This window comes from Sus scrofa, chromosome 6 (genome assembly GCF_054392235.1).
Source record: "Sus scrofa isolate SSC_HxYL_T2T_F1_AM1 chromosome 6, Sscrofa_HxYL_maternal_Yorkshire_Landrace_v2.0, whole genome shotgun sequence".
NCBI classification, from domain to species: Eukaryota; Metazoa; Chordata; class Mammalia; order Artiodactyla; family Suidae; genus Sus; species Sus scrofa.
The window spans coordinates 47,986,016-48,001,359 of NC_139388.1; the positions used below are offsets into that span (position 1 = coordinate 47,986,016).

A 15,344-nucleotide genomic window follows, 5' to 3' on the forward strand; every position below is an offset into this window, starting at 1 on the left:
TTTGTCCCACATATTCATGCTGTATATGCTACCTACCCATTAGTGCAGGAAAAAAATCTAGTATATATAAGGTTTGGTACTATCCTAGCTTTCAGGTATCCACTGGAGTCTTGGAATATACCCCCCTAATAAGGGGGAACTACTGTATTCTCAGGGATTCAGCCATTTTTCCTGAGTAAGTGCTTCCCAGTTTGGTACAAAGCCCATTAATTTCAAGCATTTTTTTAAAAAGTTGATTCTGACCATTTTGGCTAGTTTTTGCTTTTTTATCATTTTTTTTTATAGAGGAGATAATTTTTTTTAATGATTTTTATTTTTTATTTTTATTTTTTTAAATTTGATGTTTTTTGTATTACATTTTTGCAACCTGCTTTCTTTTCCTTGAAAATATATCATGGACAGCCCTATGAATCGCCTCAGATTTACTCATTCATACACACATATACGGTTTCACATGACAGAGATCATGGCAAGTGTACTAGGTTTTGTTTGTTTGTTTTGCTTTTTTAAGGTCTGCACCCACAGCATATGGAGGTTCCCAGGCTAGGGGTCTAATCGGAGCTATAGCTGCCGGCCTACACCACAGCCTCAGCAACGCCAGATCTGAGCTGCGTCTGCAGCCTATACCATGGCTCACAGCAATGCTGGATCCTTAAACCACTGAGTGAGGCCAGGGACTGAACCTGCAACTTCACAGTTCCTAGTCGGATTCATTTCTGCTGCACCATGACGGGATCTTCGATTTCGATTTTTTTTTTTTTTTTTTTTTTGTCTTTTTGCTATTTCTTTGGGCCGCTCCCACAGCATATGGAGGTTCCCAGGCTAGGGGTCGAATCGGAGTTGTAGCCGCCAGCCTACGCCAGAGCCACAGCAACTTGGGATCCGAGCTGCGTCTGCAGCCTACACCACAGCTCATGGCAACGCCGGATCGTTAACCCACTGAGCAAGGGCAAGGATCAAACCCGCAACCTCATGGTTCCTAGTCGGCTTCATTAACCACTGTGCCACAACGGGAACTCCCCGATTTTTATTTTTTTACATTATAGCTGGTTTATGGAGGAGAGAATTTTTGAAGGTCCTTACTCTGCCGTATTTTTATGACATCACTTCCCTCCCCTTTCTTTTTAGGTTTTTATTTTCATGACTCTGCTGTTCTCTTCTTAATAGTGAAATTGTAGTTTGGATTAGATCTGAATCTTGAAGTTTGCCAAGGCTTTTTCTTCTGAGATTTTTTCTTAGACTCAAGTTAGTCATGTAAGCACATTTCAGAGTAGTGGGGTACACGTATTCTTGGCCCACTGGTTTGTTGTAAAGGAGAAAGGAGATTTGACTGAAACCAGCTATTTGGTAGTCTCTGGGATACTCCCTTCTAGGTTTCCCCTCTCATGCTGTTCTACTTGCAATGAAAGTATCTTTACTCAAACTTCCCCGATTTCTGTGCTAGTTAACCTTTTGTTATCCTTAAACTTCTATTGAAAAATAACACATAGAGGAGTTCCCGTCGTGGCTCAGTGGTTAACGAATCCGACTAGGAACCATGAGGTTTCAGGTTCGATCCCTGGCCTTGCTCAGTGGGTTAAGGATCCAGCGTTGCTGTGAGCTATTGTGTAGGTTGCAGACACATCTCGGATCCCGAGTTGCTGTGGCTGTGGTGTAGGCTGGTGGCTACAGCTCTGATTCGACCCCTAGCTTGGGAACCTCCATGTGCCATGGGAGCGACATAAGAAATGGCAAAAAGACCAAAAAAACAAAAAACAAAAACAAAAAAAAACATATATATATATATTTTTATATATATATAGGGAAGTGCACAAATTATAGTAACAATGCTTGATATATTATCTCCAAGTAAACACCTAGATAATCACCACTATGGTTAGTGGATAGCCACCCATAGAGCTGACCATCTACCTAATAAATCATTTTATCAGATACAGCTTATGAGACCTTCTTAATAGACATCTATTCTTTTTTGTTTTGTTTTTGTCTTTTTAGAGCCTCACCTGTGGCATATGGAGGTTCCCAGGCTAGGGGTCAAATTGGAGCTGTAGCTGCTGGCCTACGCCACAGCCACAGCAACACAGGATCCGAGCTGCGTCTGTGTCCCACACCACAGCTCACAGCAGCACCAGATCCATAACCCACTGATCGAGGCCAGGAGTCGAACCTGCGTCCTCATGGATGCTAGTAAATAGACATCTATTCTAAATAGGCATTTCTGGAGGCCAGTAGTATATCTTTTTCCCCATTTCTCTGTTATTTATTTATTATTTATTTTTTAATTATTTTTTAGGGCTGTACCCTCAGCATACGGAGGTTTCCAGGCTAGGGGTTGAATCAGGGCTGTAGCCGCTGGCCTACGCCACAGCAACACCAGATCCGAGCCACATCTCAACCTAAACCACAGCTCACAGCAATGCTGGATCCTTAACCCACTGAGTGAGGCCAGGGATTGTACCTGCGTCCTCATACTAGTCAGATTCATTTTCACTGAGCCACGACGGGAACTCCCCACTTTTCTCTTTTTAAATTGATATATTATTCTCATACCATAAAATTCACCATTTTAAATTGTGAAATTCGGAGTTGCCATTGTGGCGCAGTGGTAACAAACCCGACTAGCATCCATGAGGATGCAGGTTCGATCCCTGGCCCTACTCAGTAGGGTAAGGATCTGGCATTGATGTGAGCTTCGGTGTAGGTCAAAGACATGGCTTGTATCTGGCGTGGCTGTGGCATAGATTGGCAACAGCAGCTCTGATCTGGCCCCTACCCTGGGACTTCCATATGCTGTAGGTGCAGCCTTAAAAAGATAAAATAAGATGTGAAATTCAGTGGGTTTTAGTATATAACAAAATTATACAATTATTATTATTGTCTAATTCCAGAACATCTTCATTATCTCAAAAAGAAACTCTATTAATTGTCACTTCCCATTCCCTTCCTCTCTTCAATTCCTGGCAACCACTAATCTACTTTTTTTTGTCTTTATGGATTTGCCTTATCTGGATATTTCATATCAGTGGAATCTCACAGTATATGACCTCTGTTTTTGGCTTCTTTCTCATATACCACAGTGTTTTCAAGGTCCAGGCATGCTGTAGTATTTATCAATACTTCATTCTTTTTTGGCTGTGCCCACGGCATGTGGAGGTTCCTGGGCCAGGGATTGAACTTGCACTCACAGCAGTGACGCCAGATCCTTAACCAGTGGGCCACCAGGGAACTCCACTACATTCTTTTTTTTTTCTTTTTATGACTGCATCTGTGGCATGTGGAAGTTCCTGAGCTAAGGGTCAAATAGGAGCTGCAGCTGCCTGCTTTGCTACAGCCACAGCAATGCCAGATCCTTAATCCACTGGAGGAAGGCCAAAGATTGAACCTGCATCCTCACGGACACTATGTCTGATTCTTAACCCGCTGAGCCACAGTGGGTACCCCACACTTCATTCTTTTTGATAGGTGAATAATATTCTTTTTATGGTATGCCGTTTTGTTTATTCATCAGTTGATTGTCCTGAGTTGTTCCACTTTGGGGCTATTATGAATAATGATACTATGGACATTCATGTGCACGTTTTTATATAAACTTTTGTTTTCAGTCTTCTGAAAACTGAAGTTAAGAGACTTAAGAAGAAATTGCTTGGTCTGTGGCACCTCTTTGTTTAACATTTTGAGGAACTGCCAAACTGCCTTTCACAGTAGCATCATCATTTCACATTCTCACCAGCAATTTGTGAGGGTTCCAGTTTCTCCACATTCTCACCCACACTTGTTTTCTGTTTTGTTTTGTGTTTGTTTTTCCTGTAGTCATGCTAGCATGTGTGAAATGGTAACTTACTGTGATTTATTTGTATTTCCCTAGTGACTATCCATGTTGGGCCTCATTTCATTTGCTTGTTGGCCAGTTGTATATCTTTTGAGAAATGTTTGTATCATTTGCCTGTCTTTTAATAGGTTATTTGTCATTTTGTTGTTGACTTTTAAGAGTAATTTTATATTCTAGATACTAGACCCTTAATAGCTATATGAATTTTCAGTATTTCTGCCCAGACTGTGGGTTGTCCCTCCACCTTGATAGTGACCTTTGATGCACAAATGTTTTTAATTTTGATGAAGTCCAGTTTATCTCTTTTTTCTTTTGTTTTTTTGTGCTTTAAAATTTCATGTCTAAGGTGATCACAAAGATTTACATTTTCTTCTATGAGCTTTATAGTTATATATATATTTAAAACTATATGTATGTCAGTACTCTACTGTCCTTATTACTTTATTTCTTTGGTCATCTTGGGTCCCTTTCATCTCCACTTGCATTTTAGGATCAGCTTGTCTCTTTCTATAAATAAAGGTAGTTCAAATTTCGATAGAGACTGCACTGAATTTGTAGACGAATTTGGTAAAGTAGCATATTTTTAGGCATTACAAGTTTAACGTTTATGACTTTTTTTTTTTAATATGTAAGTGTATGAGTCTTGCTTCACCTTCTAGAATCATCTGGTAAAGGAATGGGGGTGGCCTTTCAGAACCAGAGATACTAGTGTGCAACACAGAACAAAGAAAGTTGCCTCTCAGGGCTGCTCAAGACCCTCACTGCGGCCACCTGCAGGTGATGGTTTTCCTTTACAGACACACAGCGTCTCTGTGAGCAGCCTTCCATCCTGCAGCCCTCCTGTCGAGGCCGTCTTTGCTACACTGGAATTTGTACAGTCACATTGGTTATAATGAAACATTTTAGATGTGATTGCCTTATTGTAATGACTTTGAGAAAGGAAGATTTGGTAGATTTCTTACACATAGCTGTTTGATATCTTAATTTCTTTTTTATTGTTGTTTTTTTTGTTTGTTTGTTTGTTTTGTCTTTTTGCCAATTCTTCGGCCACTCCCGTGGCACATGGAGGTTCCCAGGCTAGGGGTCGAATCGGAGCTATAGCTGCCGGCCTACGTCAGAGCCACAGCAACACAGGATCCGAGCCACGTCTGTGACCCATACCACAGCTCATGGCAACGCCGGATCCTTAACCCACTGAGCAAGGCCAGGGATCGAACCCGCAACCTCATGGTTCCTAGTCGGATTCGTTAACCACTGCGCCACAACGGGAACTCCAATATCTTATTTCTTAAGAAGCTTATTAGAGTTTTTTTTGAGTCAAGATTCTCTTGAACCCAGAGTTACAAATTGTGGCCAGTGAGTTGGATTTATATACTAGCTGGGTTAGGGTTGCTGCAGTTTTATCAGAGTATGTGTTTGTATCCACACTCTTCTCATCTCTTGTTCTTGTAACCTGCTTACCCTCCTGGGTTCCTTATGCAATTGTAGAACCTTAAAGGAGGCATGGTAGTTGACTGTGAAGAGTGACAAGGTATGACTTGTATTTATTTTTATCTACCGAAAAAAAGGAAAATGGAAAGAAAGAAAGCCTAGGAGTTCCCGTCGTGGCTCAGTGGTTAATGAATCCGACTAGGAACCATGAGGTTGCGGGTTCGATCCCTGGCCTTGCTCAGTGGGTTAAGGATCTGATGTTGCCATGGGCTGTGGTGTAGGTCACAGATGCAGCTCAGATCCTGTGTTGCTGTGGCTCTGGCGTAAGCCGGCAGCAACAGTTCTGACTAGACCCCTAGCCTAGGAACCTCCATAAGCCATGGGAATGGCCCTAGAAAAGGCATAAAGACCAAAAAAAAGTAAGCCTACCAATAAATAGACCAAACTATATACAGACATTGTATAGATTTTTTTTTTTTTTTTTTTTTTGTCTTTTTGGCATTTCTTGGGCCGCTCCCACGGCATATGGAGGTTCCCAGGCTAGGGGTCCAATCAGAGCTGCAGCCACCAGCCTATGCCAGAGCCACAGCAACGCAGGATCCGAGCCGTGTCTGCAACCTACACCACAGCTCACGGCAACACCGGATCGTTAACCCACTGAGCAAGGGCAGGAATCGAGCCCGCAACCTCATGGTTCCTAGTTGGATTCGTTAACCACTGCGCCACGACGGGAACTCCTGACATTGTATAGATTGAAGTTTAATATAGCCTGCATGTAACACACAATAAAAGATACTTGAACTCTTGTTATGTTTGGGAACACAGATAGTTCAGGCAAATGTAAACCTGATGTTACCTATGTGGGAAGAATCACAGTACTCCACTGTTGTAGGAATGACAACCAGAGATGTCCAGACCTTGCTGTTTGCAGCTATCCAGAGCCAGGGGTTCTATAGAAGCCACCCCAGGGTATAAGAACCAGCACACCCTGCCAGGCTACCCTTCGAACATCTGGAGGGCAATTTGACATAGAAGAATCCTATCAGCAATCTGACCAGCCACTTACTCTGTCTTTCTGTATGCTGCCCTTCAGCCCAGCTGGGTATCCTGAATAGAACATAAACTATCCTGCTTCAGGGCCTTTGCTGTGGTGGTCCTTTCACGTGGTGAGCTCCAGCCATCCCTTTTGCACCTGTCAAAACCTGCCTACCTCAGAGTAACATTTTCTTCATAACAGTCTTCCTGGTTTCTCTCAGTCTGGACTCATGACTCCGCTTTCCAGTCCCCCTTAAGGTTTTGTGAGTGCTCTGCTTGTCAACAGCCCTCCCCTGATCTGGGTACTCTTCCCGTCCTCTTAGAGGCTTGTGAATTCTTTGAGGAGGAAACAAGGGAATGCGAAACACGAATATGAGTCCAGGCCCCGCTTGATGTCAGCCTTAGCTTTGGAGTGGTTAGTGTGGAATCAGACTTTTCTTTTGCATTATTTTTATACAAAAACTTGAGGAGTTTTCTAGCAGTCATCATATCATAGTTCCACTCTCACTGTTGGACCTGCTTTTATAAGGTTTTTGTATCGCTTATTTAGTTGGAGCCCACCTTTGTGGATAATGGCGTTTCAGGAGTTAATGTTCCAGAATTACTCACTGTCCTGTAACTTTCCTAACTCTGTCTTATTTTTCCCCCTTACAGGAAATGACTTAGAAGCCTTACAAATATATCTGTGCATTCTTGCTTCAGACTTTACAGTTGAGGGCCAACCCAGCCTGGAAGCACCTCTTATTAATGTTACAAGGAAACCGCTACCTCAGCAAACAAAAGGAAAGAAGGAGAAGACGTATAGTAACAAATGCCATTTTTAAAAGAAAACAAAACTTGTTTTCAGAAAATACTAAAGGAAATTTGGAAATCTTTCACATAGGGAAGAATGGTAAATGGATTTGGCAGGCAGGCTCTGTCAAAATTCTGCAGAGATTTGATCTTCCTTCCTAAGGACTTAGTGTGAAGTAATTCTGTACTGCTTTTTAAATTGCTGTTGATCAGCTTGTGGGTTTGGGGGTTCTAACTTTTCTGGTATATTGAAGATACATTATATTACATTTTTTAAAGTTAAGTTATTTTTCTGCCATTGTAAATACAAGTATCAAAGTATTCTTGCAAAGGTAAACATTTTTCTCAGCAAGCATATCTTTTTATTAAGAGAGTGGAATGCTAACAGTTCTTATATAGCATTTTGGACACACTTTTATTTTTTGTCAGAGGTCCTGCCTAAACTGAAAATATTAATGATATAAACCTGTTGTCCTTTTCTCATCTGCGTTGGATCACATGGTCACCTGCCTCATGGAAATGCCTTTTTTAAAACTTCTATTTGCAGAACTCCACTATTTTTATACCTAGCTACAGTTTTAGGGGAGAAAGAAAGGAATCAGAACACTGACCCTCTCACGGTCGCCAGGACAGTTCCCCTTCCCGCATGTATTGCTGCAGTGCCCAGGACAGTAAAATGGACTACAAGCGGCGCTTCCTGCTTGGCGGGTCCAAGCAGAAGGTGCAGCAGCACCAGCAGTACCCGATGCCCGAGCTGGGCCGAGCATTGAGTGCTCCTCTGGCATCTGCTGCCACCACCACCTCCCTGGGCAGTCTGACTGCTGCAGGCAGCTGCCACCATGCCATGCCCCACTCCACCCCCATCGCTGACATCCAGCAGGGCATCTCCAAGTACCTGGACGCCCTCAACGTCTTCTGCCGTGCCAGTACTTTCCTCACAGATCTCTTCAGCACTGTGTTCAGGAACTCTCACTACTCCAAGGCAGCCATGCAACTCAAAGATGTGCAGGAGCACGTCATGGAAGCAGCCAGTCGGCTGACCTCGGCTATAAAGCCGGAGATCGCCAAGATGCTGATGGAGCTGAGTGCCGGGGCTGCAAACTTCACAGATCAGAAGGAATTCAGTCTCCAGGACATTGAGGTAGAGTATCTTCCGTGTGTCATACTTGGGTAGGAAAATGTACTCCAGAGGCAAGTGAGAATGTTGTCTTAGTTCTTTCCCAAATCACTGAAATGATGGTCTTCGCCCTCTTTCTACTGATACTCTGTCCTTGTAGGGGGAAAAAAAAAAATTGCATGCCAGGTTCAGAACTACTTTAATTTCAAATAAAGTAGGATAAAAGATGATTAAACAAACAAATCAGCCTATAGTTTATGCTCTTTAAATTTTTAAGTTGAAACTTAATTTCTAAATAACCTATTGTTAAAGTACATAGTAGGGGCTGAGAAGTCTAAATGTGATTTTTTTTTTTTTTTTGGTCAATTGTCATTATATAGGACCATTGATTTAATGTAGAATGTTCTACACATGTTTACAGGATAAACTATATTTCCAGATTTACAGCTGTTCACATTTGGTTGCATTTGATTCTTAGTTAATGCATTTCTTAGGGTCTTTGATACTCAAAATGAAATGTTCTTCCTTTTTCAGGGCTCTTGATTAGAGGTGTGAGATTGGAATACAAATTTAATTCAGAATAAAGACACTTTCCCTTCCTTCATTTAGGAAATCATTTAATAATCTGTCATCTGTTAAATTAGCATCACTGCTAGATTATTTAAATTATTTTTAGCTGCTCAGAGAGTTCTTCTGAGTTTGATTTTTCTGTGTGTCCTTGTCCATTTTAGCAGCACATCAGAGGTTGGGTTTCTGGATGCTAAAAGGGAGAAAATTCCTTTCCCATCCTGGGTTATGTTTGATTTTAGGAAATCACCAACCTTCTGAGCCAAATCTGATGATTGAGGTGGCTGAATAAGCTAAACTTATATTGTTGTGGGTTTAGGGAGAAAAAAAAATGTTAGACTGTTAAGTATTATGATTCATTTTTATTGTGTTTAAAAGTGATTTGGGGAGTTCCCATTGTGGCTCAGCGGGTTACTAACCCAGCTGGTATCCATGAGGACACAGGTTCCATCCCTGGCCTTGCTCAGCTGGTTTAGGATCCAGTGTTGCCATGAGCTATATTATAGGTCACAGACACGGTTCAGATCCTGTGGCGGTGGCGCAGGCTGGCAGCTGTAGCTCTGATTCTACCCCTAGCCTGGGCATTTCCATACACTGCAGGTATAGCCCTTAAAAAAAAAAATAAAAACAAAAACAAAAACCCTGATTTTTGAAGGCATTTCCAAGAGGCAGTTGAAACTATTTTTGATAAGACACAGTAGTCTTGGTGTAAATCAGGCTTCATCAGACTTTTTCTATAGAGGGCAAATAGTAAGTAAATTTTCAGCTTCATGGGCCACAAGTGCCTCTGTCACATATTCTTTGTTTTTTTGTTTGTTTGTTTGTTTTTTTTTTTTTGGCTGCACCAGCAGCATGTGGAAGTTCCCAGACCAGGGATCGAACCTGTGCCACTGCAGTGAACAGAGCCTAGCGGTGACAGTGCCAGATCCTTAACCCACTGAGCCACAAGGGAACTCTACTTTGTTTTTTTTTTTAATAACCTTTTCAGAATTTGAGAACCAGTTTTGCCTTGTAGACCTGTCTGTTCGTCTGTATTTGGCCTGTGGGCTATAGTTTGCTGAATCTGCTGTGTTAATATTTAATATCTTCCTTGTGTCATTCTGTTTTTTTTTTTTTTGTTTTTTTGTGGGGGTTTTTTTTGTCTTTTTGCTATTTCTTTGGGCCACTCCCGTGGCATATGGAGGTTCCCAGGCTAGGGGTCGAATTGGAGCTGTAGCCACTGGCCTATGCCAGAGCCACAGCAATGCGGGATCCGAGCCGCGTCTGCAACCTACACCACAGCTCACGGCAACGCCGGATCGTTAACCCACTGAGCAAGGGCAGGAATCGAGCCCGCAACCTCATGGTTCCTAGTTGGATTCTTAACCACTGCGCCACAACGGGAACTCCTGTTTTAAACTTATACAAGTATATTTTAATTTCTATGATCATATTATATATTCAGAGAAATTATGATTTTGAAGTGTTTTTAAAATGGCTTGTCACAATTTAAAGTATTTTTTAAATTACACATGTAGGAGTTCCTGTCATGGCTCAGTGGAAACGAATCTGACTCGCATCCACGGGGACACAGGTTCAATCCCTGGCCTTGCTCAGTGGGTTAAGGATCCGGAGTTGCCATAAGTTGTGGTGTAGATTGCAGACACAGCTTGGATCCGGAGTTGCTATAGCTGTGGTGTAGGCCATCAGCTACAGCTCCAATTCGACCTGGGAACCTCCATATGCCATGGGTGGAGCCCTAAAAAGACACACACACACAAAATTACGCATGTAAATCGTACTTAGAGCATATTTTTTTTTAAATGTACTTCTCAAAAGAAATTCATGCAATGAAACTTTAAGCAACTGCTCTACTCTCCCATCTCATTCCTTTTCCCAGAAAAGACCACTGTTAACTGGTTGGTGTGTGCTGTTCCAGGCTACTGTGTGTACATGCACAGCTGCGTATTCGTGTATGTGTAGATGTACAACTTTGGCTTTTGTTTGTTACATAAAGAACCATGTTGTTCAGCCCCCAGTGTGCCTGGTTTCTGCTTTGCAGAGATGTGGCAAGAGAGCGGTTAGGGACTCTGACCTCTCAGAAAGTGTTGACCAGTATTAGACCCGGACTGTTACAGCTCTCACCGTATAATGACACAGGACTTTTAACTTTATTTAGAATTTCAGGCAAGAGTCGTTTGAAAAATGAGGCCAAAGCCTTTTTACCTGAACATTATTGAGCTTTTCTTCAGGCCATGCCACCAGGTGCTGGAGGAGGCAGAGCTAGGCCTCCAAGGGCATTTGCTCTCCCACCACACAGGTCACGTGCCCTTGCTCCCCAATTGAGGACAGCTGGAGAAGGCTGAACCAGCCCTGAGGAGTTGGGGACCTACCTTGTCCCTTCTGCTTTCCTGGGACCAGCACGGACCACTTGAGCTGAGAAGGAGAAATACTTCTTATTGTCGTGGTCTGGAATTTTGGCTTGACTCTCTTTCCCTGTGAAATGTGATTAGGATAGCTGGAATACAACCAGATTTTTGTTCATAATGGGCTAAACAGACTTTCAGAGGCTAGATTGGAAATTAAGTACTGTTGATGGGTTTTAGAATCTATGCACATATTCTACATTTCAAACTGCTGACTTATAAGTAAATCCCAAGATGTGACCACCAAATGTAGGCCTGCAGACTTAACATGTTGGTCTTTCCACAAAGCAGTATTTATTGTTTCTGGAATTTATGTACTACTGCCATGGTCCAAAAAGGGTTGCTCTCCCAAGATAGTCATCAACTCAGATGGAATGGCTAGGCATTTGGGGTCTTTTTCCTGTTGGTCTTTTAAAGGTTTTATCAACAAGGCCCAGAGAGGCTCTTTAACATTCATTCTTGGGAAGGGAGTTCTCATCGTGGCGTAGCGGAATCGAATCCGACTAGTATCCATGAGGATGCGAGTTTGATCCCTGGCCTTGCTCAGTGGGTCGGGGATCCCATGTTGCTGTGGCTGTGGGGCAGGCCGGCAGCTGTAGCTCTGATTTGACCCCTAGCCTGAGAACTTCCTTATGCCACAGGTGCAGCCCTAAATAAATAAATAAATAAATAAATAAATAAATAAATAAATAAATTCCTGGGGAAAGAAATCTCTTGGCCTAACATTGCTGAACTTGACTGGCTAGGCAAGGACCTTTGCTCAGGCACTTAGCCCAGGACTAAGGAAAGCCCTGAATTCAGTATTCAAAGGCTTGGACACTTTTAATCTATGACAGAGCACCCATTCCACTGCCCTAGCCCTGAAGATGGTCAAAACATGCTTCTAATGCTCCCTTACGTACTGCCAGGTTGGGGATATGCTCGTTGATGCTGGTGCCTCTATCTAGGAGCGGCAATTGCTGACTGTGTGCTCTTGGGCAAGCAGGGTATACATGAGTCCTGTCCAGTCTGTACTCATCAGTAACTCTGCCCCTTACCCAGGTTTCACCCTCGTAATCTCACTGTTAAGAGAAATAAATTGTGACTGTGGTGCTTCATTAGTTAACGAGTGCTTGTGACACTGTTTATTATGGGGCACGGAGTCAGAACATGTGGGTTTAGAAAATGACTCTGCTTCTTACTGTCTGTATGGCCTTGAGCAAATCATCTGACATCTCTACGCTTCAGTTTGCCATCTATAAAATGGAATTACCACCCGCCTCCCAGAGTTCTTTTGAGGATCAGAAGCGATTCATGTGTGTGAACCACTGTACCCAGTTAATTGTCATCATCACTCTTATTATTATTGCTTCCACCTGGCTTGAAAGGTGCCATTAGCCCTTCTCTGAAGTACAGAGCACAATTATATACAAAACCAATACCTGAGAGAAATGTACAGCAGACTGTTCTTCTCACTGGAACCCTTTTAGGTGGAAAAAGTTGCCACTCCTGAAACATTTGCTCTGCTCATTTCTTTCCTGGTTCTTGAGGTAGACACCTCCCTCTCTTCTCTGTTGTCTCCTCTTGCGGTGTTACAGGGTGACTGCAGTATGACCTTGCCTGATGTAGAAACTGCCAGGACCTTTTCAGCATAGAAGCCCTGTGGGACCTCTTCTGCTAACAGTCGCTGCTCTGTTTGCCTTGCACTTGGAGTGGGGGTACATAGGGAGCAAGTGCAGGAGGAGGTGGGGACATCTTGGAATATACTTGCAGCAGCTAGGAACCTTTGAACAAGCCAGTCGACAGTTTAGGTAGGATTTTTCCACCTCTAGACTTATAGACAGTGTACACTTTACACTGTATATGAACTGAAATGTTGTCTAAAATAAGAAATATGATCTTAATCAAGTGCTTCATGGGGCTTCCTTTGTCTAAGTCTCAAACTATCCATCCAGCCAAAAGGTGAACTTGGGAAAAATATGGTTTCCCATGTTGAATTTGTTCTTTGTACAAAGCTTTGACATCCCAGAGCATTTTTGAGACTGCACAGGTCTCTAGCTCTCTCTTTGAGGCATCTCCACTGGGTGGTTTTTATGACTGGTTGATTCCAGTGTTCCTGTAAAATGCCAGCCTGCATGAGTTGAGTAGCTGTGAGTTCTCTTGGACTTTATCTACCTCAGTCTCCTTTGTCCTAGGAACCTCTTATCCCAACTGAAGATCATTTGCAAATAAAACATGTACTTCACATTAAAGAAGTATAGACAACCCCATAACTTGGTTTTTTTGTTAGAAAGTTGCACATGTCAACTTTTTACAAACGTCTATCACTTGTCTTAAACAAAATTACTTTTTCAGTGCAAATATAAATAAAAGAAACAAATTGACTTGTGGTTCGTGCATTCATTCCACAAATACTTATTGGACACTTTGTACCAGGGACTGTTCCAGATACAGAGGGCACAGCTGTGAACAAGAAGAAATTCCTCCCTTTACATAGATAGTTGAGGTCTGTGATCTTATTAGAGAAGGCAGTTAGAAAGGACATCACTGAGGAGTTCCCACTGTGGCTCAGCAGTAACAAACCCGACTGGTATCCATGAGGACTCAGGTTCAATCCCTGGCCCTGCTAAGTGGGTTAAAGATCTGGTGTTGCTGTGAGCTGTGGTGTAGGTCAAAGATGCGGCTCGGATCCCCAGTGTTGCTGTGACTGTGTAGGCTGGCAGCTACAGCTCCAATTCGACCCCTAGCCTGGGAAGTTCCATATGCCTCAGGTGTGGCTTTAAAAAAAAAAAGAAGAGGAGTTCCCGTCGTGGCGCAGTGGTTGACGAATCCGACTAGGAACCATGAGGTTGCGGGTTCAGTCCCTGCCCTTGCTCAGTGGGTTAGCGATCCGGCGTTGCCGTGAGCTGTGGTGTAGGTTGCAGATGCGGCTCGGATCCTGTGTTGCTGTGGCTCTGGCATAGGCCAGTGGCTACAGCTCCAATTCGACCCCTAGCCTGGGAACCTCCATATGCCGCGGGAGCGGCCCAAGAAATAGCAAAAAGACAAAATAAAAAATTTAAAAAATTAAAAAATAAAAATAAAAATAAATAAATAAATAAATAAATAAATAAAAGAAGAGAGAAAAGGCATCACTCAGAATGTGATATTTGAGTAAAGAACCGAAGGTGAAGGAGTGAGCCCCAATGATAACCAGGAAAGGGGATTCCAGGCAGAGGGAACAGCAAGTGCAGAGTTCCTGAGGCAGGAGCAAACTTGAATGTTTGAAGAGCAGTGAGGGCCTGTTGTGGCTGAAACATTGAGCAAAAGGGAGACACTAGGGGTGAGGTCAGAAAGGTAAAGAGGTCAGCCTCTGGAGGGAAGGCGAAAGGAGGACAGAAAGACAAAGTGATGCCATTTGGCCCTTGACTGCGCTGGGGCTCTGGTTTCAACTTGGAGCCTCAGTGTTGATACAGGGTTCTCAGGAGTTGTATGTTTTTCAAGGGACTGTGTTTTATATCTTCCAGCATTTTTAGTGACTTCAAGTACAGTCGTCCCTTAATGTCCACTGGGGGTACCAAAATCTGAAGGTTCTCAAGTCCTTTATGTAAAATATCATAGTCTTTGCATATAACCCACGCACATCCTCCAGTATACTTTAAATCATCTCTGGGTTACTTATAATACCTAATACAGTATAAATGCTATGTAAATAGTTGTAAATACAATGTAAATGCTATGTAAATAGTTGTAAATACAATGAAAATGCTATGTAAATAGTTGCCTGTGTGCCAACTTCAAGTTTTGCTTTTTGGAACTTTCTGGAATATTTTTCCCTCAAATATTTCTGATCTGCAGTTGGTTGCACATGCAGATGTGGGACTTGTTCATACAGAGGGCCACTCTATCACCGCTTTGTAAATAGGCAGACATACTTTAAATTAAGTCTTTATGTAACTGAACCTTGGCTTTCAGTTTGGTGCACTGACAAACATCTTTGATGTACTATGTACCTGTGAATCTGAAATAATTTGTCAGCACTGACTGCCTTCGAAGGGCTTAAATTCAAGCATATTAACATTTATTTTGGATAGATATAAGCCAAAAAATACTACAGCGCAACAGTAATGGAAAATATAAGAAGCTAGTTTCAAAATGTGATTTTCATTAACCCTAATGGAATTAAATTTACATACTTTTTTTTTCTTTG

General features: G+C 42.4%; 1 protein-coding gene across 17 annotated transcripts in view; it reads left to right on the forward strand.

Moving 5' to 3' along the window:
• Nucleotides 1-15,344, forward strand: part of GARRE1 (granule associated Rac and RHOG effector 1) — a 97,185-nt gene that overhangs the window by 32,447 nt on the left and 49,394 nt on the right. For all 17 annotated transcript variants that reach the window (XR_014805984.1, XR_014805988.1, XR_014805987.1 and 14 more), the window contains one exon: nt 6,950-8,228. Coding sequence is in view for 10 of the 17 variants with exons in the window: in XM_084960357.1 (XP_084816483.1) it covers nt 7,734-8,228 (495 nt within the window). In the remaining 7 variants the exon portion in view is untranslated. The remainder of the gene's footprint in view (nt 1-6,949; nt 8,229-15,344) is intronic.